General features: G+C 40.6%; 1 protein-coding gene across 12 annotated transcripts; it reads right to left on the bottom strand.

The window, feature by feature from the left end:
* Positions 1-685: 685 nt before the first annotated feature.
* Positions 686-27,409, bottom strand: AMN1 (antagonist of mitotic exit network 1 homolog). 12 transcript variants are annotated; one of them, XM_046900615.1, is made up of 9 exons: positions 27,280-27,409; positions 26,641-26,775; positions 24,349-24,484; positions 17,888-18,020; positions 14,470-14,614; positions 10,905-11,122; positions 6,571-6,627; positions 4,089-4,200; positions 686-3,165 (listed from the first exon to the last, which is right to left on the bottom strand). In XM_046900615.1, exons 4-9 carry the CDS (start codon positions 17,927-17,929, stop codon positions 3,092-3,094), a joined length of 648 nt encoding a protein of 215 aa, XP_046756571.1. In that variant the 5' UTR covers positions 17,930-18,020; positions 24,349-24,484; positions 26,641-26,775; positions 27,280-27,409; the 3' UTR covers positions 686-3,091. The 12 variants fall into 12 exon arrangements, 11 of the variants coding, with proteins under 11 accessions (XP_046756571.1, XP_040562270.1, XP_015142583.1 ...); XM_040706336.2 differs by lacking the exons at positions 24,349-24,484; positions 26,641-26,775; positions 27,280-27,409 and adding exons at positions 18,732-18,835; positions 19,705-19,774; positions 23,426-23,758; XM_015287097.4 differs by lacking the exons at positions 24,349-24,484; positions 26,641-26,775; positions 27,280-27,409 and adding exons at positions 18,732-18,835; positions 19,705-19,774; positions 23,663-23,758.
* Between the last annotated feature and the right edge of the window lie 371 nt (positions 27,410-27,780).

The following is a 27,780-nucleotide window of genomic DNA, read 5'->3' as shown; positions in this document are numbered from 1 at the left end:
AGCTGTCAAGAATGATTATTTAGGGAGTTGCATATGAATCTAAAATATGGTGCTTGCACTGTAGCCACAGTCAGAGTTTTTAATGACTAGACAGCCATAGGGTAACAATCCTTCAGAGAGAACACTTAAGCACGTCTATATTCTTTAACACTGCAAGCATAAGGAAAGATAGTTGATTGTGATGGGAAACAGAATCACAGACAGGCTGAGGCTGGAAGGGACCTCTGGAGGTCATCGGGTCAAACCTCCTGCTCAATAGGGAAACCCAAAGCAGTATGCTCAGAGGACTGTGTGCAGGCAGCTTCTATTCTGGAGATCTCCAGGGAGGAGATTCCACCACCACTCTGGCAGCCTGTGCCAGCGCTCTGTTGCCTGTACAGTAAAGAAGTGTTTCCTGATGTTCAGATGTAAAACAATCAGGTGTAAATCAGATGTTCAGATGTAAAACAAAGCCAATAATGATCACATTTTGCAGCTAACTACAAAATAAGCAGTGGTAGGGAGCTGAACACCGAAGAAGGGAACACAGTGCACCCACAACTATCCAAACCCCACACGATGTGGTAGAAGCTTGTAACTGAAAAAGTGCGTGGCACTCAGAAAGAGAGACTGCTTACAAAGTGGGAAGTTTGTGGACACTCATACAAATATGACATTCATATGTCATAAAGTGCATCTTCACACGTTTTCAGAAATATCCAAACAGAAGACTTACTGGCTTTAATATCCAAAGCAATACACAAATATTCTGCAGTGCTCACCCAAGAATCTACAACAGTAACATACAGGTACAATATCAAATACGAACTGGTAAGTGCATACACAATGTTCGTCTCCAGCTTCACTCCTGCACTCTTAAGCATTTATTGAAAATGACTGTGACTCAGCCTGAATCAAGAACTATTCCAGTAGAATGATGCTGGTAACAAACCTATGAACGAGCAGTCTTAAGCTCTGGAAGTGAAGATTTTACTGAGACTCAAAATTTTATACCTAAGAATGCAGTGTTACTCATCACACTGTTGTACTGGTTTTCCTAAGCACTAAGTGAGGTACAGCACTAAGTCACACATTTAGAAGAGACTGCAGAAGAACGCTGTAAATCTGCATGCACATTTAAGGACAGCATAAGCTGCATTTGCCTTTAATATGACAAACCCAGAGTTACATTAGCACAGGGCTAGCACTGTAAGTGTCCTTAGCTGTTACAGGCCTCAGTGGTCTTCCACCTTAAGCTGCTTTATGTATTTCCATTTCTAATTTTCTATTTGATTGTAGCACTTGAGAGATTTGGTCAGAGAAAGCCCTGAGCTGGCCCTGATTTAGGCAGGAAGCTCCTGAGGCCCCTTCCCACTTCAGGTAGCTAATGATCCCACCTCTTTTTGTGGCACCTTTCCTGAAAACAGACACAGCAGATCAATTACTTCATGCAAAAACAGTTAGAGATTTATGTTCTTGAGTTTTAAAATCATGCTTTTGCTCTATGATATATATATATATGTGTGGAGCTCAGGGACATGATTTAATAGAGGGTTCTTAGAGTTAAGGTAGTATGGTCAGGTTGTGGTTGGACTTGATGATCTCTAAAGTCTTTTCCAACCTGAGTGATTCTATGATTCTGTGCCTACAGTTACACACAAACAAGTTTTCTAAATGGACTTGCTCTTCCATAAGCCATATAAAGAAGAGAGGAGCAGAGATCATTGTCAGATACTGTAATATTCTTTAACAGAGTACTGAATGCAATGCATTATCTTCCACGCCATTTGAGCTGTACTTTAAATAGGTCAGCAGGAGACTCTTTTATTTCTTTGACATTTAAAATTAGCATGGGCCACAACAAGCATTAAATTACAAAATAAATATTCCTTACTGTTGCCTAAACTCAGGCATTTTTGAGTCATCAGATCCATGTAAGACCTGCCCAGCTAAATACTGTTACTTCCAAACATGGAGTATCAACACGGTGTGCTGTCTGCTCTCTGCATTGAAGTTACAAGCATTTTTATATGTCTCACTGTAAGTTCTACTGCTTCAAGAAAGCCAGTGAACACAACTTGTAGTTATGATGAAACCACTGTTCTGTCAAATCATCAATTCTACACTTATATATTTTTTAAAATGACTACAGTCAAACAGTACATAAACATTTTCATCTTCTAGAGGCCACTGGAGATGTAATAAACCATACATACCAGAACACAAACTCTGTTGAACTCTACTGTCTTGAGATTCATGTACTCCGATGCTAAATGCAGTCTTACTTCACTCTCAGCTATGCTTACAGAAACTAATGCTGTGTTCTCTCCAATGATTTTGCAATAGGAAAAAGACAGAGCAAATGAGTATCATATAAGATTATTTCATCAGTCATCAGCACTATTCTGAGATTTGTTAAACACTACAATAATTCCAAAGGTCTTCTATGTTTGCTTGTTCAGACTGTACTTTTGAATGCGTAAGACTCCTGTAAATACTGGTGACAGATAAAGACAGAAGCCCGTAACATCAATAACATCAAAAGAAAGCTATATACAGTTTTTCCTCCAGGCAAAGCAAAAGTTCCTGGTGAAAGGAGACTGTTACTACATAAAACACATTTGCACTCCTGTTAATGACACTTCCACTTACCAGTTCTGTCTGTTGGCTTTGGCAGCATCCCAGTGTTGCATAACTGTTAATACTCTGCATAGGTTTGATACTTTTAGCTACAATTACCCTCTCAGATTAAAAACAGAGCAGGGACTTAGCAAGACCAGGTTTCTGTAGGTAGCTAAGATGCTAAAACATGCTCAGTAATGGCCAAATCTCATTATTCAAGGAGGCTGAGAGATGACAGTGCAATGCTGACTGTAGTTGAACTTTCCTTTTAACGAATCATGATCAGTGCTGCGAAGACAGACAGGCTCTAAGCAGAGATGCTAGGGGAGCTCAGACTCACGTTCAAAGACTGGAATGGCGATGGAGACCTCTGGTGGGAAGAAGGAGAGAAGCAATCCGCAGCTACAGAAGTCACCAGCTGTTTATTAGAGGCGCTTGTTTCCTGAACAACTGTAAACTTTACACTCATACATACGCAGACAAAATATAGTCAGTAAACAGTCCATGTCACTTGCTTGATTTTGTTTGAGATGATGAGCTGCTCTAAAACATCTCGTGAACGATCTACAGAAGAAAAAAAAAGGAAGATCTTGTTATTCCTTCAGAAGAATAAATAGGTGCTGTTTAGAAACCAGGTTAACAAAATAAATTAATTAATTTTATCTGCATTTATGCTCCACTTTTTAATGCACACGGAAAATAAATACCTATGGAAAGGACACACATCACCACTGTTTTGTCCTGAGCTGTACTCACTAAAAAGTATTTTACTCTCCCTGAAAGTGCTTTATTCTCCCTATAAGACTAAATTTCTATTTTAAAAATAACTTCATAACTTAATAACAACTTCATAGTTTTATTTTTTTTAATAGAAACTCAATCATAGGGGGAAATAAAACACAATATGCAAGAATTAGGGCCACTTTTGGCCTTAATAAAACACTTCTGATGCTGATAGGCACTTTAATGCTCTTTTGCATGAGCAATTTTTCTGAAGCCAAAAACAACAGTTCATTTCCTTCAAAAAAATATGTACCCCATCACCCTCCGCAGAAGACTGAGACTGGGCCTGCACCATTGCCATTACATCTTGGTTATTCATAACTGGTTCCTAGAATCACACGATCTGTGGTTAAGTGGCTTACTCTTGGTATCAGTTTCAATAAATAAGCACCCGTTGCATTCACATAAATTGAAGTTTCAAACCAATAATTTCAATCACGTAAGACTCAGCAAAAGCAAAGTTGGAATTCCTACGGCAGATGTAATTCAACTCTCTTAAGCATATTTATCACTGGGCAACACCGATCACCTCGTGTTTTTCTGACTTCGTAGGGCTTTGCTGTAGGCTGTCTTCATAAGAAAGTAAAAAAAATCTAGTTTCATATAGAATATTTATTAATCTATGAAGTCTGTTGTCAGACAAGCAAGAATGGGAAAAATTGTAACGTGTTTAGAAAACTAAGAGATAGCATGACTTGACCCACCTGTTATCAATGGGCATCCATGGAACAGAACAATGTGTATCTTTGGACAACAAGTGAGGACTGCTTCCACAGCAACATCAGTCAGATTAACACAGCGTTCCATATGGATCTCCTGTGTTAGGATGACAGTGAAAACAATATTAAAAAAAAAAAGCCTACCAGAGCACCCTCAGTTTTGGAGGTACAGCTTTCATTTCCCCACTAATTTCAGAGATTCCTCACCCAGAAGAAGTTATGACCTACTGCTCCTCACTGCATCGATCCCTTATGTAGTCATGTACAGACCAGCAAAATGCTCTCAGAAAAAATCAAGACAGCTTTTTTAGTTTTGACACCAAAAAAATCTAAAGCCATAAATGTACCTTTTCTCCAAACACATATATCAGTCGAGACATCTGAAAAAACTTTTCTGTGAGGCTCTATAGAGATTGAGTCCCAACAGTTTTCCTATCATACATCCTCCTACCAGTTTGTTTTCCTGGAGGACAGAATGACTTCTGGGCTTTCCCAGAACAGATACAAACCATCAGTCCCTGCTGGAATAAGTTCCAAGTAATAAGAGGTTCCTAAAAGTATTCCTTCCAAGACTAGATTAACTCTCATTCTCTTCTCCATTTCTGCACAGCTGCATAACCACTACCTGATGGATGCACTGGAAAAGAATTAACTCAGCAGCTGTTTGTAATCAAAAGTGTTGTTTAATAAAGAAATCTTTGCTACTCAGTTTTCATAAACAGATATTCACAGAGTCGCAGGGGTTGGAAGGGACCTCAAGAGATCACTGAGTCCAACCCACTGCACTAAAGTAGGTATCAGTCAGTGCGCAGTATACAATAGGCAGTGCACAATAGGTCGCACAGACAGGCATCCAGACGGGTCTTGAATATCTCCATAGAAGGAGACTCCAAAACCTCTCTGGGCAACATGTTCCAGTGCTCTGTCACCCTTACTATAAAAGAAGTTTTTCCACATGTTAGTATGGAACCTCCTACGTTCCAGGTTTAAGCCACTGCCTCTTGTCCTATTGCTGCACACCACCGAGAAGAGCCTGGCCTCATCCATTTGCCATCCAATTCCCTTTAGATATTTATCAGATCCCCTCTCAGTCTTCTTTTCCCCAGGCTGAACAGACCCAGGTTATTCAACCTTTCCTCATACAAGAGATGCTCCAGGCCCTGAACCATCAATGCATATACATGTATGCTGGGTACGCATTGTTGGAGTCTCTCTCACTATTTCCCCCCCCCCCCGTAGAAGATAACTCATGCTTATTTCAATATCATATTTACTGGACAGAACTACAATTAATAAAGGTGGATTCAAACTTAGTCACTTGTAATAACGCAGTGAGCATGCACCTGAGTTAAAAACAGAAACAGCAAAAAAAAAAAAGCCAGAATTCCTTGTCTCTACCAGCTGTTTTAGCACAAGAAAACCAAAAAACAAAAACAAAGGACCAAATAAGGGAAAGATCATGGGAAGGAGAGAGAGAATGGTTTTCTCCACGCCATATACTAGTAGACTCTGGTCCCCTTATTCTTTGCCAGTCTCCATATCCAAAGTCATCCTCTTTCTTCCTAGCAGTTTTCTTCCATTTGGCTTTGACAGCTTACTGTCAAATTTCTGATGTTCCTGTTAAAATCAGTGTTCTCCAGACTACTTTCTCTATCAATAAACACAATACATGAGAAGAAGTGCTGAGAATAATACATCAGAGCTAATGAAAACAGAATCCGAGAATATATTCTTCAGGCACCCCAACAAAGCTCAGTTTTATTGTCTCTTTCCAAACAATGAGCTGCAAGGATCTTGAAAGAGCACATAAATGAAAGGGACCTTTGGCAGTAAATGTAATCTTGAACAGAATGACGACACAGAAAACGAGCTGTATTCACTGAAGCAAGATATACCAAAGCTGATGTAAGTGTGGATGTTCTTAGTTCATTACAATGAGTAAGTGAAGTATGGAATCTGAGTGCCTCCTGAAGTAGAAAGATTTATAGATCTCGCTACTTGCTAGTTTGATTATGTTAAGACACTAGCTATTTCACCACGTGCCTGACACTGGACCACTGCCTATACACTTGCACTTTACTTTCATGACATGAAGCAGATGTATGAGGATCAGGATGCAGACAAGGAAGAGAGACTGAAGAAGAGACTGTAACAAATAATGCCATATTTTCCTTTCTTTTTATCACTGCTTGTAAACCAGACCTAAGCTTTTCTAGTCCTGTACACTGAGAGGACCCAGGTTTTGGTTTTGAATTATGTCATTCCACATAAAGATATACAATCTTGCCTTACTAAAACTGGCAACAAAAACCCACCTAAATACAAAAGCACTGAAATGTATGTTTTTGAGAAAATTAAAAGCACAGGAACACGTTACTAATCACAGCACAACAAAGAAGCAAAATCCACACTCCCACTCAGTCTATTTCCTTCTATAATTAATTTGTTATTAGGTTTGGCAGTTTACCTTTAAATTCTTTGAACACATCCCATTCACTAGTGCTATAACACCATCATCTGTTACCTAGAAAAAAACAAAACACTGTTATTAACACATTGGATTAAAGCTCAATTTTTCAAACTTATTCGGGAAAGACTTTTAATGTTAATTTATACTCTCCCTAAGGTCACTTAATACATCTAACATGAACGTATTTTCTTCCAAACTAGGTTTGCAGAGAAAATTACCCAAGTTTTTTCCCCACCTATTAAATACTTGCATCACACTGCATACGTGATTCAGCTGAGCTGTGGAGCCGCTGTTTGTGTGGCTTTGCGGGCTCATTTAGCAGTGGGTGCACTGCTACGGTCAGGGTATGGCATTTTTAATTTATAAGCCTTAAAGCACTTCTCCTCTACGTGAACTAATTTTCCTGCTGTTTTCATGACTGCTGAAAACGTTCCCTGCTGGAAAGGAAATACCACGGGTAGGGAAAAAGAAGAAAAAGAGTAATCACAGCAGCCTTTTATCTGCAGTCCTACTTTTACTCATGTGGAAGCAAAGCAGCTAATTAGCACAAAATTCCCTCAGACGAGCAGCCTTTCAGCACTCATCATACACTTGCACTGCAAGGTTTTATCAAAGATTGGCTACTGAGAACCACAAAACAATGATTATCTTCAAGAGGAAAAGAGAGACACAAAGGACTTTCCTCAGAAAGGCAAGTAAGAGCAATTTAAATGTTCACTTCTGGGAACTAAATTCATTAAAATTCCTCCTCATTTCCAATTGGCCTTGTATTACTGCAGTCACTAAACACATATAGTGAGACTCAGCCAAATTTGGCAGCTAGAATCCAGATACCACAAGCTCTATTTCATTTTAAAGATTTGAGTATTTCCATTGCACAGATTGTCTTCTTGGCTACTGACCACCTATTGCATGTTGACCATACAGAAGTGAAGTAGAAAGGATCAAATCAGAGCAAATGAAGAATTAACAACTCTGTGTGAAAGTACACAAAGGGCAGTATGAATGGCAGTGCCTAGCTCAGCAACTTATCAAGATGACAGCACATTTAGTTTCTCAAGACACCCAGGTCAGAAGACAAAGGGCAGTACGCAAATACATTCTAATAAATACCTTATGTGGGACAAAAACAGAGAGATTAATCACTGTAATTTCCTAAAGGGCCTAAGACAGCACATCTAAAACCAGTGTACGGTCACCAACCTAACAACAAACCAAGATAAGATTTGATAGCTTTGCCTCTTCTCCTCCATGTCATCAAAAGAAACCCGGACCAGATTTTCTGGCTGGTGCCTTAACAACTGCACAAACCATCTGAACTCTGTCTTTATAATTGTAAATATATTAAGCACAAAACCAGCTTTTATTGAAACAAAAGCCTTCTCCCTTCCCTACAAAAGCTTGCCTTAAGTATTGCTATATTACAGCAGCAGTGTTGCAGTATTGTTTCATACTTGACTGAGTATACATTTGCACTATCTGTAATACTACATCTGCCAGTTCTCATCAAGAACTGTACTCTCATATTAAAGATTAACCGTCTATGGTGAATATGAAGCCACAAATACATCGGGCTCTTGGTATAGATCAGCCATGAAACAAAGGCTTAGGTTACTCAGGTATCAGCAGTTAAACATAGAAACAATCCAATCCTATTCTACGTGAGAAGTGTCTGCACAGACAGAATAGCTAAGCAGCAACACTCCTGCTCTTGCCAACACATTTTGCAGAGAACTAAACTGCCCTGCACAGAAGTTTGCACAGCCTTTTCAGAAAGATTCTCCTACAATTATTTGCCATATACCGAATCACTGAAAATTACAGAAGAAATGTACTTTTAATTTGTGTAGGGACTGGGACACTAGAGTCTGTGTTCCTACCTGTTAACACTACTGGGATTTAGGACAGTCTAGAAGTAGTACAGTAGGCACAGAGTTTATGTATAAAACCTAACTCGTCAGAATGACAATGCAAGTGTACTGAAACCTAAGCATAAGTAGTTTCCTTACACAGCTCTGTGCCAGCGTAGCAGAGATTTTTCAGGCCAAGCTTCCATTTATACATACTGTGTATGCAGGGGATGCAGAACTACACCTTCTTCCTCATTCCTTCCCTTGTTTTGCCCACTCCATTTCTTGTTATTTGCATCAGTCTCTATGTCTTTCACTTACTGTATTTCATCTCTCTGCAGTTACCACATGAGATTACTTCTAAAAGTGGTGACACCACTCTGAGCCATTTGCCCCTTTGCAGCCTATCTTACATCTGTCTCCTTGTTCCTGCAGCAGGCCGTGTGCCCTTCTTTGCCCAAGAAGGCATTTTACTCTTTCATGCATGTTTGCCACTTTCATTTCATTTTTATTATTCATTCTGGCACTCAAACATAAGGATGTGGTTAGGTCTTGCAGTCCCTACAGGCACGACCCATTAACACTTTCTCTCCTTTAGTCTGCTTATCTGTAACTGGCAATGTCACAGAGAAACATGTTAAGACTGTTTAATTGATACTCACTATGTTTCCACATATTTTAGTCAAATGAAATTCAGAATTCTAGTGTTTTATCACCATATGACCGATAGCCAGGAAGGAACAAAAGGTGTTCAAACGTAGTTATTCAAGAGGAATTCATCTCAATTAAAACACATACTGGGAAAATTACTGCCAGAGGTAGACTGTGTTTTTGCTGTAGAAGTTTCCAGTATTTTCTGTATGCAGTGTAGGCCCTTACCAAACTTAAAACCTTCCTATGAAACAGTTGTATGTGTTATTGATTCATAAAGAAAGCTGATGAATAGAGTGAAATTGAGAACGGGGTAGGATTGAGACAACATAAGATAAGGAAAATATGCAGGATGGGGAGAGCCTAGCAAAGGACAGTACAGGGAGAGCCAAGCACAGGACAGAACAGATATGCAAACTTTGAAATGCTGCCCTCGTATCAAAGTACAAAGCAGAACAGATGAAATATCTCCAATATTTCAAAACATACAAAGCATACCTAAAGACAACAGTTTGCTAACAGTCCTTATATGGATATGTATCATAGCCACAACGTCGGGAAGACTGTGAGCCTGAGATGCTCAACCAATGGGCACCAGGAGAGATATTACCTGTGTCAGGTCCAGGGTATATAACAGAATCAATTTTACTAACGAGGCGTGCCCTTTCTCCCTTGCCAGTAGGGAGGCGTGCATCCATTAGTGCAACAATGAATAAACTTTGCTGCTATCACTAAGACATTTGCCTGACTAGAAATCTTCAATTTTAAGTGTGTTTTTTTTTTACGTCACCTATTTCATGGACAGGAAGACAAGAGACAGGAAAGGGAACTGAAAATCATGAAATAAGCTTGAAGAAACAGTTCAATGATAGTACACAAAAAAGAATAAAATGACTTTTGATGCCCTACTTCAGGAGAAGCTCCAAGGAGAAGAACAGCACCTAAAATACAAACCCGTCCTATGTTTTCTACATCTGATGCTTCATTATGAACGTTCTGCGTAGGATTCATGCTGAGCATAAAATAATCACTCACAACCACAGTCAGCTGAATGCTACACTTCATTATCTCAAAAATCCCTTTCATCCACTTCATTATCTAACAGTAATTACAAAGCCTGTTCTAGTAGTGTTGTTGTAGCCAATTCTCTCCTTCTTATGCTAAACAGTAACTGCTGCTAAATCCTTATCTGTTCCTTCCTACGTTTTTCATGTCATTCTTTTCCTGTTGACTCCATAACATAACTCTGATAAAGCCATTCAGAAAACACAATCGCTCTTGAACTAGAACTAATTGTGGACTCTTTGCTTACATTATGGACATCATGGGTGTATATAGTTCAACATTATATATTATTACTATTCAGCTTGGTTTGTCTTACCTGAAAGAGTATGCATCCTAATGTGTCCAAGGTTGTACCATCTTTTTATGAAGCATTTTATAACTTGAAGAAAATGATTATACTAAAGAAAGACAATGAAGTCTCCAACAGCATGTGGATTTTAATAAATGTATCTTTAGTCCTCAATGCATGCTGTAATACCAAAATGTGTATTTTGCTGATTGCCAGGATACAAAAACATATATTTCTTTTCCTTAAGAAGGAGTTTTGGAGATAATGAGATATAGCATTCAGCTGACTGCAGTGGTGAGTGATTATGTTCAGTGTGAGCCCTCTTCCTTAAGAAAAGTAGAAATGAACCGTGGTCCTAAGCCTTACTAGGAATTGATCTAAAAAGATACTGTTTATTAAGCTTAATAAAGATTACCACACCAATCTTAAATAACTAAATAAACAGAAGTCAATTAACCTATTGCCATCATAGTTACCTGAGTAGATGAGAAGTCCACACTGTGAAGAAATTTACAGTTTTCTCCCAGTGCCTGCAGAGATGCATCCATGATGCCTGAGCAGCTGCCCAAGTTCAGTATTTGTAAGAACTGGCAATTGAGCGCAAGAGCAAGAACTCCACTGTCACTTATATTGCAGCACCTTTTGAAAGATGCTTCACGCAAATAAGGGCAGGATAAGGCCAGGGCTATGACACCTGTCAGAGAAACAGAGCAATTAAAGACAATAATAATAATAATAATTTAAAAAATCAGTCATTTTAACATAATCACCCCACTGAAATCTTTGTGCTGTCCTCTGGTGGTCACTGCTGAACTTTCATTACACGCCGTGTCAGCAAGATACTGTACATGAAAATCATTTTGTGATGGTTGTTTTGTTTCTGCTAATTGAAGGATAAAGGACAACATTTATAAGAAAAATAAATTGACATCACCTAACAAGAGCAGAGACCTGATAAGTGGTACTGCTGAAGAACACCAGGGCTGATAAAGATTTCTAAATGCTGAATTCCCTTCCATAATGCAAACAGGATACCTGAGGGAGGTTATCTACATAAGATATCACCTCAGTGAGTGAGTGAAAAAAAAAAAAATAAAAATGAACAAACAATGACTGAAATGCCTCTGGAAATGGTGTTGTAGTTGCATCATAGTTTTGGTGCAACGATGTCCGTTCATATAAACTGAAGCATTTCAGTCATTTGGTCAATATGGTAACACAGACAGGAGGTCCGATGTGATGAATGGAAAAATGTGATCACAGTCACATTTTTCTCACACAAGTGAGAGAAAAGACAGGGGATGAGAAAAAGTCAAGTTAATGAACATTGTGCTGTGCTGGAAAACAGGCACGTGAAACCTGCAGAAACAGAAGATGGAGCAGCATCCTGCAACAGTGAGCATGGTGGTGGAGAGAGCTGCTACAGAGGAGAAAGGAAACAGGATAGGAGATAAGCTGAGATTAGAGAAACTGAGGAAGAAGGGTAATTCTGAAGATAACACCGAATGATAGGGATAGATATTTAGATATTTTTTGATATTTTGTGAAATTTTTTTGCTGGTCTACATGCATTGGAAGTCCTTGCTAAGAAGTACTGACAACCAGAGCAATTCCAGAAAAGAGCCTGATAAGTGAGGCTTTTAAATGCAGATATAGGAAGAAAACAACTCTAAGGGATAGGAGGGCCAAGCTGAGATAAATAAAACTACAAAATCTTGACTGGGAGAAATCACAGCCAACAATACCATGCTGGTGACAGGCAGAAAGAGGCACTAACTCAGGGAAATTGCAGCAACAGCTTGCTGACTCCTAAAGGAAGACACGTGCTGGAATGTTTGAACACTGGGGAACATTCATCAGAAAAGCAGTTTTACTTTTTAACAGTCTGCCCAAGTGATGGGGGAGGAGGAATGGCTGAAAACAAACACCAAAAACCCACTGTCCTGTAGAATGATTGCAGTAGTTTACTCCAGTCCTCTCCACTTTTACACCAGGCCTTCATATAAACACACATTAACTTCAGGTACACAAAGGCTTAGTACTGCATACACAATTATCAGTGGACAGAAAGACAAAAAAAAAAAGAGTTAAATCCAATTAAGGATAATACTTGGCGTGGCACTACAATTAGCAAGAAGATCGTGCTTAATAGCAGAGCACTGAAGTGTTTAAGTGAAGGAGCAACAAGATCAGGGCTGCTCTGTAAGCGACTGCAAGTCATGAGCATAGGTTAGGGACAATACAGGCAGTGCAGCGCCCTCACCAACAGGCCGCAGCGCCATGGCACTGAGCTGTGTGAGCAGAGTACAGAGATGACAGTACTAGTCCTGCTGATGGTCCAGTGAACACCAGGCAAAAAGGCAAGAGGTCACGTCCAAGGTCAACTCAAAAAAAAAAAATAAAAAAAAATCAAAATAATAGTTCAGAAGCAGGACAAGAACCATGACAGTTCACGACAGGCCTGAAGGCCCTTGGGCACGTGGTGTGACAAGACCGGTCATGACACTGGGCAGTAAGGGCTGCTGGTGCCCTCAGAGCCCTCTGAGTTGGCAACAACAAAACATTTGCACAGAGGTGTCAGCAAGTAGCCAATAAAATCGTTGAATCATATCATAGAATGGGTTGGCTTGGAAGGGACCCATCCAGTTCTGAGAGCAGGGCTGCCACCCAGCAGCTCAGGCTGCCCAGGGCCCCATCCAACCTGGCCCTGAGCACCTCCACGGATGGGGCACCCACAGCTTCTGTGGGCAGCTGTGCCAGGGCCTCACTACCCCAGAAGTGACAGAAGTACATGAACTACAGATGCAGTTCAAGAAAGGAAATTTCAGAGATTATGGCAACATGGTGATTCCAGTTGTACAGAAAATTACATAATTTCTGGATAGAAAGAAATAAAAAGTTGAATGTTTTTAGTACATGTTACTTTGTAAGAACTTCAAAGAAACATGGACAAAATAGTATTTGTTTGGTTCAGAATTGGTTTGCAGTAGAAAATATGGTAATAGGATGCAAATTTACAGGTTTCCTCAGAAGAAAAAAAATCCAAAACCCATCAGTGAGTTACTAAAAGATAACATTTCTTTAAACTGCTTGTGTGTCTGCATATAGTAGAGATGGGTGAATAAGAACTATTTCAACTTAAAAGCTCTGCAACTCTGATTCTCAGTATATAAAGGGCTCAGCTTGTGAGTAGCAAAGTTAGCAAAGCTGAATGGACTAGGGACGTGTTGTCAACAGCAACGTAATCAGAAAGCTCTACCCTAATAGAGAAAAAATTGACACAAAGACCTCTATGTTCAGCTGGTACCCTTAAGAAATGTACTAGATATCAGTGGACTGATGAAGGCATGGAGGGAAGACCACTGTAAATTGTCCCAGTGATCAAAAAGCACAACAATGCAGGAACGTTAAAAACAAGTAAATAAAATCAACTAAAAACATTTCACTAAACATGTAAGTAGAAAGATAGGCATATCAATATGCAGTGCTAAGACAGACAGGGCTGATCTGAAGTAAGGTATATAGTAACTCCAAATGAATATTTAGCCTCAGTTTTCAGTATGGATGAGCTAATGACGGAGCAAAGAAATAAGCATAATGAAAAGACAGAACAAAGTTTGTGGGAAATAAAACTTAGCAAACTTAATTCTTACAAGCCAACAGCTCCCAACACAACTTGAGACTGGAAGTTAAGAACAATACGTCAGAATTTAGTATTTCAAGTAAGTTAGATCTTTCAAGTAAGGGGAAATGCTACAGACTTGTTTACTAAAGAACAAAATGAAGTGAAAAAATATTATCAAACGAACCACAGAAGTATCAGAACACTAGCATATCAGTAACCTGATAGCTCTCTTTCATAACGTAATCATTGTTCCAGGCCTATAATTTACATCACTGAAGTTACTTTAATTAGTATTGGTGTGGCACTGGGGACTTTTTAAAGCGAGCATTACCCTAGGTATTTTTGCAATTTACTCCAATCTAAAAGAAAAATAAAACAGAAACGAGATCCCAGTTGCCCGTACACAGATAACGTACCTTCTGAAGTGATTCCCAATCTGTTTTCTTTGCAAGAGTTTAAGTTGATTTTTTTCAATTGCTTGCAGTTATAAAGCTGCAATAATGCATTATCTGAAATATCACATTCTCGGAGGTCTAGAGACTCCACAGCAGGGTGCAATACCTGTAATGAAAGCGTGCTATGTCATAGAACTGCATGTTTTAATCCGAAATACTAGTAATGTTAGATCTCACATAGAAGTTTTTAAAATATCCACTAGAGGATGGAGCTGTCAGTCCTGACAATTAAAATCCATAAAGAAAACATATTAAATTTGCCACAACAGTTCACCTGCTACAGTATAAATGCTCTGTTTCTGTGACAAACCTAGAGTGGGAGCACATTAACAGTACTGTTTCAATAGTGGATGCTACAGTTAACACCAGCATGTCAGCATGTTTACCAAGGACAATATTCTCAGCCTTACTAGAAATTGGATGGCAGAAACCTGAAGTGTAAACACTGATTATAAACAAATTTTATCTCTTAAGCAGATTTAAGCTGAGACTTTAAAAATATTTTGCCCCAGAGTATTTTTCTCACCCCCACACACACGCAGAGGTAACAAATCCTCATTAAATAAGCCCTTTAAATCCCACGAGACCACAGGTCTCCCTTTCTCCCGAAGTGCGTTTATGAAACTTAGACCCAAAGTGATGGAAGGCCTCAGATTGTAGTGATAACCACATATTTCTGGGGACTCTCATCACTTTCTATTAAATATTACTTGCAGTCCTCCTCTTCCCAGTCCTTGTGTCACTACGTGTTCTAATCAATAGGCAAACGTTAGATCATTACCTTATACTACCCCCCCTCTCTTAACTCACAAAGAACAAGGAACACTGTTCTTATGTTGTGCAAATACACATGATGCTAAAATCTTTACTAATGAAGACAAACAAGCCTTCTGAAAAGAAGCAAGAACTTCTAGCAGGTTATAATTGCAACCTTTTTCCAAAGTGACCATCAAAGCTGCCTTCTGTTTGCATTTTCCCCTAAATACTAAAGCCTCAAGCACATCTGTTTATGCCATAAAACCACCAACACGTCCTATAATATGCTTGTAAGTAGTTATCACAAGAGTTACATTCAATTTCTATTTCAATCATATTTCTGAACTTGTATGTCATGAGCTGAGATCAAACCCAGAGTTGACATGCTTGAAGTCAAAGTGATCGTCAACACTCACTGAAGATGCTCTCCCTGGTTATCAACTTTCTGCCACAGCTTCCAATTGCCCAGATCACCACAAAAGAGAGCAAACTGCTGGTTTTGAAGCCACGTGAAAAACCTTGTCAGACAGTAGGACCACAAAATGGGAATAGGAACTACTAGATATAGAGAATTCTCAACAAGAAGCCACATTACTATAATGCTATTTGAAATAGCTGGAGTATGAAGTTCTCCTAGCTAACGATTTTTCACACATTTAGTTATTACTTAAAGGTTTGCTTTCTGTTGTTATTCACAGATTCATTTTCACTGAATACAGATCCTAAAATCTACTTTGTTTCAAAGAGGTGGAATTAAGATAAAGATGGTTTGGATGAACAATACAGGAGATTAAAGCACAGCTTTATATCCTGTGGACAAATGCTGAAGTGCTTTATATATCTTTATGGTAAAATTGAGGTGCAATAAGGAGTTTAGCATACATGTCATGGTAAGATGCTCCAAGGAAAGCTCAGAGTAAGAAGAAAAAGATGGTAAAAACAATTCTGGGCAAGAGCAGAATGGTAAGAGATGGATAAAAGCTTATGGATAAGTGCAAGCAAACAGAATTTCAACTACAAGAAGTTAAAACTGTAAACAAAATGCCGGACTGGAGCAAGGAACAAACAGGCATAAAAGCAAATGAATCATCACAGCCTGGAAACATCCAAGAGAATAGATCTGTAGAGTATGAAAGAAAAGAACAAGGGGAAAGCAGTAGCAAAGACAGAAAATTCTTCGTCCACATGGAAGGAAAATTGAGTTTTTGCAAATGCTCAGAGCATAAAATATTTGGTTATGCACAGTGCAAGCAAGGAAAAATAAGAAGAGCTGAACTACTTCAGGTGGTTTTGCTGTGCTGAACAAGAAGCATATCTGCAAAGTGAAAGAACACGAATGCTGAACAGTATGGAGAAACAGTATAAATTCCAAATCATAAAGGTGGTTAGCATTTAAAGAAAAGCGCAAATGAAATAAAAGTAAACCTGGAAGCTGTTAGGAAAGAAAGCTAAGATAAAGAGAAATCACTCAAGGAAAGTGATTATAGGAAACTACATGAACAGAGAAAGGAAACACATGAGAAAAATAACCAAAATGAAATATTCAAGTGAAAAAATAGCTCCAAGAAAAGGCAGCGACCAACTGCTGGTCAAAGACAAAGACGGATGAGATTTAACAAAGAGCCAGAGGAAAAATTATCATTCAACTCCCCAGTTTCTTCCCAGACTAAAGATATCTTAATGTCTTTCAGTATTTCTACATACAGTCATACAGTTATAATTATATGCATCTCTCACGATGCTTAGAAAGGATTACTTAGTGAAAACAGCCAAAACCAAATTGTGTCAACACAAACTCACCCAAATAAGATAAAGAAGACCCAAGAACTTATTATTTTTTACAATTAAAAATTATGCATACTGAAGATAAAAAAAGGTTTGTCTGAAGGTTTTCCCACAGTACTTCTGATTCCGCCTTCACACTCAGTTTCACTGTTGTGGCTCTGTGGAACTGATGCAGTGCCTCTTGGGAGCTGCAGGTCAAAACAGCTACAAACAGGGAGTCATTCATCTCCTGCCTCACCAAGGTCAGCCTTTAACTCTCCTCAATTCTCACACTTCCCTTTGAAGCCAAACAAGATAAGAATGGATAGATACCAAAGCAGATGTGCCTCTCAATTTACAGCTAAAGAAAAGTCATTTGCTGATGAGCAAAAGTAGTTAGAGAATTTGAACCATCTAGCCCTAGCACAATCATATTTCAAAGAATGAAAATGAACCTTAATGTCAGGAGTGTGACAGAAACTTAGCAAGTTCCTGAAATCTTTTAACAAATTTTGCACTGGCTTCTTGAAACACACCACAGCCTCTAACATAACTAGATTAAAACAGCCTAGCTTGCAGTATTGAAAAGAGATTATGTTTGTCAGCTGATTAAAGAGAAGTAAATTGTCACCGACTGGAAAGTGTTTTTCATTTACTTATTGCTACAAATGCAGTTGTATTATTTTTAATACATGACTATTAGCATTACAAAGTATAGGGAAAAGAACAAGAAAAAAGTGAAGATACGGGCAGTTCAGGCAGCCTTGAATTTATCTGTTGTCTCACATAAGGAGTTACAGTTTAGTTCATCCTCATGGATTAACTACCACAGATAGAACAGTTCTTTATGAGTTCTTACCTCACTGATGTTAGAATCTGTTATTTGCCCTTGTCTACTCATTAATTTGATTAGTTTATCCTTAATGTTAGGTGGCAACGTCTTGATATCTGCAGTGTATCTGGAAAGGTTCTTTGTCAAATACTGAACGCACCTGAAATACAGGAAAGTTACATGGTCAAAAAAGGCATTACATGTTAGAAAAAGAACCACCAAGCCAAAAGATGTCAACTTCTGCATCCAGCTGTGCTGCCTCCAATCCTCATTGGGTCCAGCTGTTCCATACGGCCGGCAAGGCATTCAAATAGTCTCATCAGCAATGGTTATCTTGGAAACTCAGCTACCCTGGGCTGAGAAGTTCTCACAGGAACAACTGGCTGAAATCCTCTCGCAATCAGAAACACTGGTTGGTTTGAGTCTTTTTAACAGCAATAGTTAGGCCTCCTTCTCCTTCCCTCTCATTCTTTGAAACTATTCATCAACATGAAGAAAACAGCCTGATGATCCTACAACCAGGCTAGAGATTCTGAACTAACAATAACACCAACATGTACCGTTCCACTCACATTTTCTATACATGCCATGATCCTGCCCTCTGCGCACCTTTTGTATCTGAGAGCCAAAAACTGTTTCTCTGTTCCAAGCAACCTCTTCCCCTTATCAGCTACTGAAACTCAATTTACATAAGGTTTCTATCAGGAGATAGTGCTCTGCTAAGACACTGTATACTAATCAGAGGTCAAGTATTTGTGCGAGCCAGGAAGTATTTCCACTTTTGCAATTTTAGGTTGTTAAAATCACAGGCTCACTGAAACACCAGAAGCAACTTCTGGGAATGCCTTCTAAGCACCTTGAGCAGACTGACCTTCAGATCATCAGCACTCACTGGCACGCTCAGAGACAGCTAGTCCTTAAAGAAGCAATTTTCTTTGTCTCTGAAGGGAGAGATTACGATGAAAAATTAAGTCCCTAGGTAAAAGAGGACAAGTTAGCAGGAATCTAACCCATACCCATAAGACAAAAGGTAATGCTCTGTCTCCCAGGAAATTGCAAGACTTTAAAAAGCATCACACTAGAGCAAAACCACAGCTGGGGAAGGATACCTCCCCACCATGCCCTGTTACCTAACTTGAGCACATGTAAGCAGTGGAATGCCCTGAACTGAAAGTTCTATCATCTACTGACCATAACTACCTGAACTAGATTCCCTATCTTCATACATCTTGATAACCAACTATTTTACAAGTAATCCAGCTTACAACAAGATACAGCTTACACAAAGTTACATCACATGTAAAAGAAAAGCAGAACAGATGTTAGAGCTTGGGTGCATCAGAAGAAAAGGACCAGAAGAAAGGATACTAAAACAGACAAGTAACTAAATTAGATATATCTTTCTGCATTCTTTAGGATTAGGTAACTTCTATTCACAGCAAGACCACACAAGGGAGCTTTGTTTTGAAACTGAAGCTCTATTTCAGCACTCAGTTTTAATGCTCTGATACCTTCCTTAAGGCCTCAGCTTTCAAACACACTGACAGGCTGAGGGAAGCACTGACCTGCAGTGGGCTGGCCACCTCTTAATGTTGTCTATGAACAACACAGGGAATGATCAAATCTAAGCAAATCCTAACTGCATGAGCAGAACAGTTCTTTACAATGTGGCAACAATCTTAATTAAAACACCTAATAACATGCTAGCTGGCTTTTGTTGCTCTAAGAGCCTCATTTTTGACTGTACAAACCGTCTTGGTTCTGAGTACATGTCTGGGCATTAACACCTGATCATAAAACACCTGCCAGGGCTCTGAGAGCCTTGGCACAACTAAAGCTGTTACCTGCCCCAGCTGCCTCCACCTCTCCGCTAAATGCCTCCTTGGCAGGCTCTGGAACTCCCATGCAGTCAGTCTGCAACCAAGCATAATATGCAAATCAACCACAGTTTCGGCTTACCTCAATATGCCAGCCTTTAAACTGCATCAGCTGTGTAAGTCAGTCATTTCTTACCTTGGGAATAGCTAACTTCAGAAAACAGAAACTAACAGAGGATGTGAAATGTAACTTGAGCCAAAAAAAAAAAAAAGTTTCTAAATATTTCTTACATGATGCTCTCGTGTAAAAGAGAAGTGAGCTCCAGAGTGCTAAATGCTCTTTTGGGGTGGGGGCAAAGGGCAACAAGAGGGAAGCAGCAGCAGAAGCACCTGTATAAACGCACATTCAGGTTTAAAGATCTGATGCCCTTATAAAAGGAGTGCCACACATACACAGATTTGTTTCAATTTTCAGGTTCTGCTGCAAGTTCTGCTAGTTAAACGCCAGGCCTAAGGGTTAGCCTAAGTAACAAGCTTAAAGCACAGAAAGCCATCACCTCAGCACAGCGAGACACAAAACAGTAGGCCAAAATAATCTGGGGGTCTTAAAGTGTAATTATTAGTTTTAATTATTAACCCTATTGGTATAATGGATAAGATTGTTGCAAGGTTACTAATAAAATAGCGTTAAGAAGACTAATATCCAATTGGAAGTAAAAACTATCAAGAGTATCAAGCTCCACAATACACGTAAAGAGAAATCACTAGGCCTGATATACAGCTAACCATGAGAACACAGCAGGCAGCATCATCCGTAATTTCAACAGATTAATCATGCAAAACAAGTATGGCTACTGCTGAGGCACTGCAAAAAGCAAGACAACCTATTGCAAGTGACTTTTATTAGCAGCTCAGCTGTCAATACGCATATTTACTCAAAAAGAATGAACAAATTGAGGCTGAAAAAATCTAACTCCAGCCCACTCATCTCTCCAACCACTTTTAACCTCATGATGACCCTCTAACATTCCCAGTTGCACAGGAACTGCTCAGCAGCCGATCTGAATGAAGATTCACTTGACTGGAACTGAGGCCACTGAATAACACTGCCACAACACGTGGCTGAGGGCGGCAGCAGCTGCCCGGAGTTAAATCAAATTAGATTAAAATGGAGTAAGAACACCTGTAGTGGGTCACTTCACAAGACACTGTAACGAGGAGGCAGTGATTTCAAGCACAATCTAGAGTTTAACCATATGCTGCAGCTGTAAAGATCCATCTGCCAGTAGGCGCCATCACTGCCTAACCTGAGCACACATGTGGACTGCCTTTAACTGATCCCTATGGAGATGTGTAAGAGCACCATGCTGTCACTGTCTGCTGGATGAACTCTGCTGATGAATTGTAACAGAGAAGCTCTCCCGCTCAGCACATGCAGGTTACACCATCTGCATCCCTTCCCTTTTCTAAATGTAATAATTCTTGACCTGTCAGCAGATATGATAAAAGGTGGTTTGCTTCCCAGATAATCTTATCAAAGCACTAAAAACTACAATGGTGACCCCTACCACCAATAGATCTGTGCAGCATGCTGATTAATGTGAACAGGCACCCTACCTTGGGCTAGGGTAAGCCAGAGAGCCTTTCTGCACCTTTCTACTGGCCTATGTGTGCACCTACAGTGTGATCATCCCTTCTCTCGGGATGGCATTCTACTGAGTTAAATGAAAGCATGGGCAAGCCTTCCTTTGTCACAAAAGTGCACACCCTCCCATCAGGTGCTGAGTACTTAGAATTATACAATAATAGAATCGTTGAGGCTGGAAAAGACCTCCAAGATCATGTAGTCCAACCAGCAACCCATTCCTACCATACCTGCTAACCATGTCTCTCAGTGCCACGTCCTCACAGTTCTTGAACACCTCCAGGGATGGTGACTCCACCACTTCCCTGGGCATCACCACTCCTTCTGAGAAGAAATGTTTCCTAATATCCAACCTGAACATCCCCTGGGGCAACTTAAGGCCATTACCTCTCATCCCCTTGCCGTTACCTGGGAGAAAAGGCTGACCCCCACCTCACCACAACCTCTTTTCAGGTTGCTGCAGGGAGCAATGAGCCTCCTCTTTTCCAGACTAAATAATCCCAGTTCCTTCAGCTGCTCCCCATAAGACTTTCAGCTGCTCCCCATAAGACTTGTACTTATTTGACATGACACCTACATTTTGGCCAGAGTAAAGGAACCTTCCTGGCAAGCTAGACTCATCCTCTCATCCTGAGAGAGGCAAATTGTCACCATATACTGTAGTACATAGAAATAACTGTATCTAAAATCAAAATACAAACTTTGTTGTGGGTTGGTTTTTGGGGGGAGGTTGTTTGTTTGTTTGTTTGTTTGACTGTGAGGGGACTACCCCAGCCACGTGTGAATAGGTACCTGCCATTCGAGACCAACTACTTAGTTCAATATGCAGAGAATACTTCAACAACAATGTAGAGAAACAGAAATCATCATGAGTTATACTGAGTCTCTTAGTTGCTTTTAACTGTTTCTTGCTACTGAGTTTTAAAGTTTGGCTTGGGAGAAAAGCATATTAAGATCACAGAAACACTGAATTGCTTGAGTTGGAAAGGGACCCTTAGAGGTCATCCATTCCAAGTCCTGCTGCAAAGAACAGGGACAACCACAGATAGATCAGGTTGCTCAGAGCCCTGCCCAGCCCGACCTTAAGAAGAATTGCACCATTTTCAAAACCTGCCTGTTTTCAGAGGACGCCTATGATTTGATGCTTCAATAATCACCCATTTATGTTTTCACTATTATTGCATCTTATGTGGAAAAAAAACATTTACCAGCTACACCATGTGAGATGAATGAAGAAAGGGCAAGATGTCCTTGCAAAATAAGATAAGGCTGGTGAATAAAGGCTGTGAAGAAGAACTTGCTAAACAAACTGATCTTGCAGATATATAGCAGGAGATACGAGCTTAGCACCGGCTTGTAAATCTTGTTTCCTTGACAGGACAAAAAGGGATGGACTTTGTCAAGCAGGGTACAAAGATAGCTCTAGTTGGGCAAAACAACAACCACTGAATCTAGATCACAAAGTATGTATAAACAAAACAAACAAAGGGTGGTACCTACTGGGGGGGGGATAAGCATGTGGTAGGCAAACTGAGAATGCAAACCCCAAGTACCTTAGTCAATGGGAAAAGAGGGAGAGGAGAGCTCACTACAGAGTCGGGGAACAGGTGTAAAAAAAAGTCTGTGACCTCTGATGAGTTGAGGGATCCTACCAGGAAATGCTCCCAGTGGTGTCCCCATTTATTCTAATAAAGAAAGCTAAAAACTCCTCTGACTCTTTTTGGGATCAAGATAACTGAGCCAGCCTAGTGGAGCAGAAATTTTCCCAACACGTGGCAATTACAATCTTACCTGCAGCGCTTTAGAAGAATAAGCCTAAGACAAACTGTGCTGTTTGACAGCTCTTTTTTTTTTTCACCTGTCAAACCAATGTTTTATCCTTACTGTCTCCACCTTCCTCATAAAAGCAAAGGACCGTGACAGCATGACAGAGCCGAAGCAAAAGACCCTCCAGCAGTCTCACTGGGCCCAGCAGCAACCAGGGAACCTTCACCACCCCTCCGCCTGCAGACACATCAAAGGCCATCAGCTCCCCACCTGCCAAACCCGGTCACCCATCTGTCACTCCCACCAGACGGCCCTGTGACAAGTCCTGTCACCTACCCTGCTACCCATCACACCCGTCACCCATCCTGCTGCCGCTGAGTTCAGCCGAACCCCACCGCCTGCCCTGCCCAACTGCCAGATGACACACGCCGCGACCCCGACCCGAAGCCTGCCAGCCCCTGCCAGCCCCACTCCCCCACAGGAGGGCAGGCGGCCCGCCCTGAGGGCAGAGCTCAGAGCCGGCGCTGACCGCACCGCGGAGAGGGGCCGGCGGGCAGCGGGGTCGGCACTCACAGGTCCAGGAGGAGCCGAGCTTCCCCACTGGCGCCATCCCAACCACCGCTGAGGCGGCTCATTGCGACGGCGGGGCACAGGGATCCACCCGAGCTCAACGGCTAAGGGGAACGGTGGTGAAATGGCGGCGGCTCTTTGCTGCCGGGCATGATGGGAGGTGTAGTCCCGCCGCAGTCCCGGGCTGCTCCGCCTCAGAGAGCCGCGGCCGTGCCTGAAAGAGTGTGAAAACCCCAATCTCGCACAGAGAGAGACGGCCCTCCCTTTCTCCCTACATTTAACATAGAGTATCTTCTCTAAATGAAGTGTGGGGGAATTCGGGTAGGTTAAGAATTCCCTGGCCTAACGCAGCATTAGCTAAGTTTTTAATCTTCCAATTCCTCTTTCTAATTCTGAAAGTTCCTAGGAGTTTATAAGTACACTGGAAAATGCATTGAAAAAAATACGTGTGTACAAAGGCTGATGACTATCAGTTGTATCAGCATTTTCTTAACCCATACACTCAAGTGAGGGAACCAGTAAGTCCACCATTTCCGTGTCTATTTAAATCCAAGAGAGGTATCATCTTCCTGGACCTCTGCAACCTTCCAGTTTGGTTCCAGATTGCATTCAAGTTGGTGTCTGAGAACTGTGTGTGAGATGACATTGTTTTTGTATAAGTAATAGAATGTTGTACCAAAGGGACGTACCTCAGGCTTGATACAAGATAAGTTCTTGTCTGTGGTTAAAGGATGGAGTATGCACAGTCTTGAGAGATGAGACTCCAGGTGGCATGTTAATGTGTGTACTCTCCTACCTTGGGGAGACGGCTGGGGGGAGGGTGGGCTGCCAAAGGTAAAGGCATACATGTGAGACATACATCTACATCCAGAACTGCATAAGAGGAAACAAACAAACAAACCTGGCAGACATATAGCAGGAGATTGTTGGGGACTTGGGGACTATTTCTCTAAGGAAGTGGAATCCATAGAACAAAGAAACTGATTCTGTCAACTACTTAGGGGATGTGCATGTGAAGAATGTAAACCCAGCAGCAGTGGAGGGACTCAGCATTGGAACTAGGAGATATAAGGGCTTGTTTTGCTAACAGCAGGCACTCCTGCTTGCAGGACATCCACCACTGCAATCATGGATTTTTTTTCCCCACAAGAGTTCCAGTCTCCAAAAAATCATTTGAGGTATTTCTCATTTGCCTTTTTTCTTTTTTGGCCTAATAAGGTGCTTAACCAAAGTACTAGTTCTACTTATAACTTCCAGATGTACTGCTTATCTATGATAAACATCCTTCTTGACCACAAGACTTCTGTAATAAGAGCAACGTCCTTGAACTACGGGCACAAGTCCAAAACAGAGATTACAATTATTCATTAGAGACCAGGTGTGCTGGGAAAGCCTGTGTCCAAACATGGACACAATGAGTAGGGGGACAACTCCCCAGACGACCATCAAAGATGCCCACGCAGCCACAGAGAACTCAATTATGTTTGTGTAACCTTACAGTGGTGTAGTCCTATGAATATGTAGTAGATGTGTGACTTAAGTATTATATAGGCATATATTAAAAATATTTGAATATAAATAGAAGATGTGAAGACTCACTGTGCTTGATTTTGTGGACATTACTCACCTTACGCCCTGTACAGAAATAAAGCAATGGCCTTCTCTAGATCACTTATTCCTAGCCAAGAAATAAACCACCTGTCAAAAGAATGAATTTTTGCATTTGGCCTTGCTGAACTTCATGAGATTGGCATGGGCCCAACTCTCAAGCCTATCTAGGTCCCTCTTGATAGCATCCCTTCCCTCTAGCATGTCAACTGCACCACTCAGTTTAGTGTGATCTGCAAGCTGCTGAGGGTGCACTCAATCCTACTGTCCATGCCCCTACAAAGAGATTAAATAACACCAGTCCCAGCAGCGATTCCCAAGGAACATCACTCATTGCCAATCTCCATTTGAGCACTGAACCACTGACTGCAACTCTGAGTGTTACCATCCAGCCAATTCCTTATCCAGCAAGTGATCCATTCATCAAATCAATTTTTCTCTATTCTCTTGTTTGAGCAGTACTGTTTGGTATTGCACCATCCTGCTTGGGGATAACCAATGGTATCCTTTCTGCTCTAGCAGTGCTGTGACAATATGTGATACATAAGCAGTAGTTTTCTCTCCCAAGACCAATTCTTGTCTTAGCAACTCTTATCTTATCAACACAGCAGCTGCCACTGCTCTCAGACATTCAGGACATCCAGAGCTTACCTTACCCAATTTTGAAAAGTAAGCTACTGGTCTTTTTCAGTCTCTCAAAGTTTGTGCAAGGACCCCCAAAGCCTGACATTCTCTCTCAGGTAAATGAAGTTCAAAAGGATTTGTTAAATTCAGGAGACCTAAGGCAGGAGCACATGTGAGTGATTTTTATTTCATCAAATCTTTTTCAGCATTCTTAAGTCCCCTCTAGTTACTCTCCTGGTCCTTTAAGAGCTTTGGCTGTTAAAGTTTTCAGTCCTGCTGTAGGGCTCTCCTATTCAAAGGTAAACAGCTTTAGACTTTATTCTTCTAGTGGAATGTAAAAGAAGGCATCCTTTAATTCCAATACTGTAAAGTAAACTTCAAATCAATTGTCATTGGGTAGGATTTTGTACAACCAGGTGTACATCTGTCACTGCTTGATCTTGTACTAAGCAATATTCCTGTTAATGTAGCTTTATCATAGAATCATAGAATGGCCTGGGTTGAGAAGGATCACAATGATCATCGAGTTTCAATGACTCCAAGGATGGAGCATCCACAACCTCCTTGGGCAACCTGTTCCAGTTTATAATAGACAAAATTGGGGTATTATAATCAGATTGACATTCTCACAACAGTCTATATTTCAGAAAGTTGTTAATTACAGGCACCAGTCCAACACAAGCCTCCAATTTCATAGTATATTGTTTTTGTTTTACTGTCTTTGATCCTGGCTTCAATTCTACTCTTACCCGTTCTGCTGATTTGGCTCTTCCAGTTTTCTCAGTTGCTCAGACAAAAGGCATCACTGCACTCCTGATTTCACAGGGGACTTCAGTTTGTTTTCCATTATTTCCAGCATCTTTTGTTTCCAATAATTCCTGTAACTGATTTCAATTGATTTCAATACATACTTGTAACTGAATACATACTTGTTCCTCCCACTATTTTGCAGCATACATACTCAAACTTTGTTCTGATCAAGACTTACCCGTGCTCTGAATCTATTCACTAAATCCTTTCCTATCAGAGATAATAGTCATTATAGATAGCTATATTAATAGACATATTGACATTCCAGGCATGCTGCCTATTTTTTTGTAATTTTCTTCATGTCTGTAGCTGACTGCTCCATGAACAAAGTAGTAAAAGACACTTGCCTGTCATGGACAGAGACTAAAGCACTGCACACTTCTCTCACAAGAGGAAGGTAGAAACATTTTATATAAATAGAGATATGGTAATTTGGGTGATGACAGTGACTTAATAAGATTCAAAATGGCTAGATATCTTTAACTATTTGCTATATGGAGGGCGGGAGGGGGTGCATAATGAATCTGAGATCAAATCTTAGAGAAGCTAGCATAGCCTAAAAACAATAAATCACTTACCAGAGATCTGTGGGCAAGGCATCAGCACATCTTGGGTGAATCTCCATGCAGACATTAAGTGACTTCAAGAGGTGTCCCTACTTCAGTGGAGATTCTGGTGTGCAGCCAGCTGCTTGCAAGAACTCTCCACAGGGTTCTTTCGACGACTTGCTATTTATGGGGTGAGATGATTGACTCAGTCATACAACTTAGAATTGGATCTATTGCACTAGCTGCCTGTTATCAGGTCTCTGAACGCCCTGTCTGAATGGTGGTTGTTAACAGTCTCTGGTGAAACTGTGTTATCAGTCCCAAGGACAAGGCCTTTCCCACCTCATTTTGTGCCCTAAGCCTTGGGCACAATAACCAGCTGGGTGAGGGCGAACAGCGCTTTTCCATAGCCCCATCCTCAGGATTCAAATCTGTTCACTTCCTTGTTCTTCCACACCATCTTTAATAAAAGGCAGAGGAGTCCTCACTTTTACCTTGCACTGACACAAGTTGTAATGATATTGTTCAGCT

This window comes from Gallus gallus, chromosome 1 (genome assembly GCF_016699485.2).
Source record: "Gallus gallus isolate bGalGal1 chromosome 1, bGalGal1.mat.broiler.GRCg7b, whole genome shotgun sequence".
Lineage (NCBI taxonomy): Eukaryota > Metazoa > Chordata > Aves > Galliformes > Phasianidae > Gallus > Gallus gallus.
This window is presented reverse-complemented; position numbering and strand designations above follow the sequence as displayed.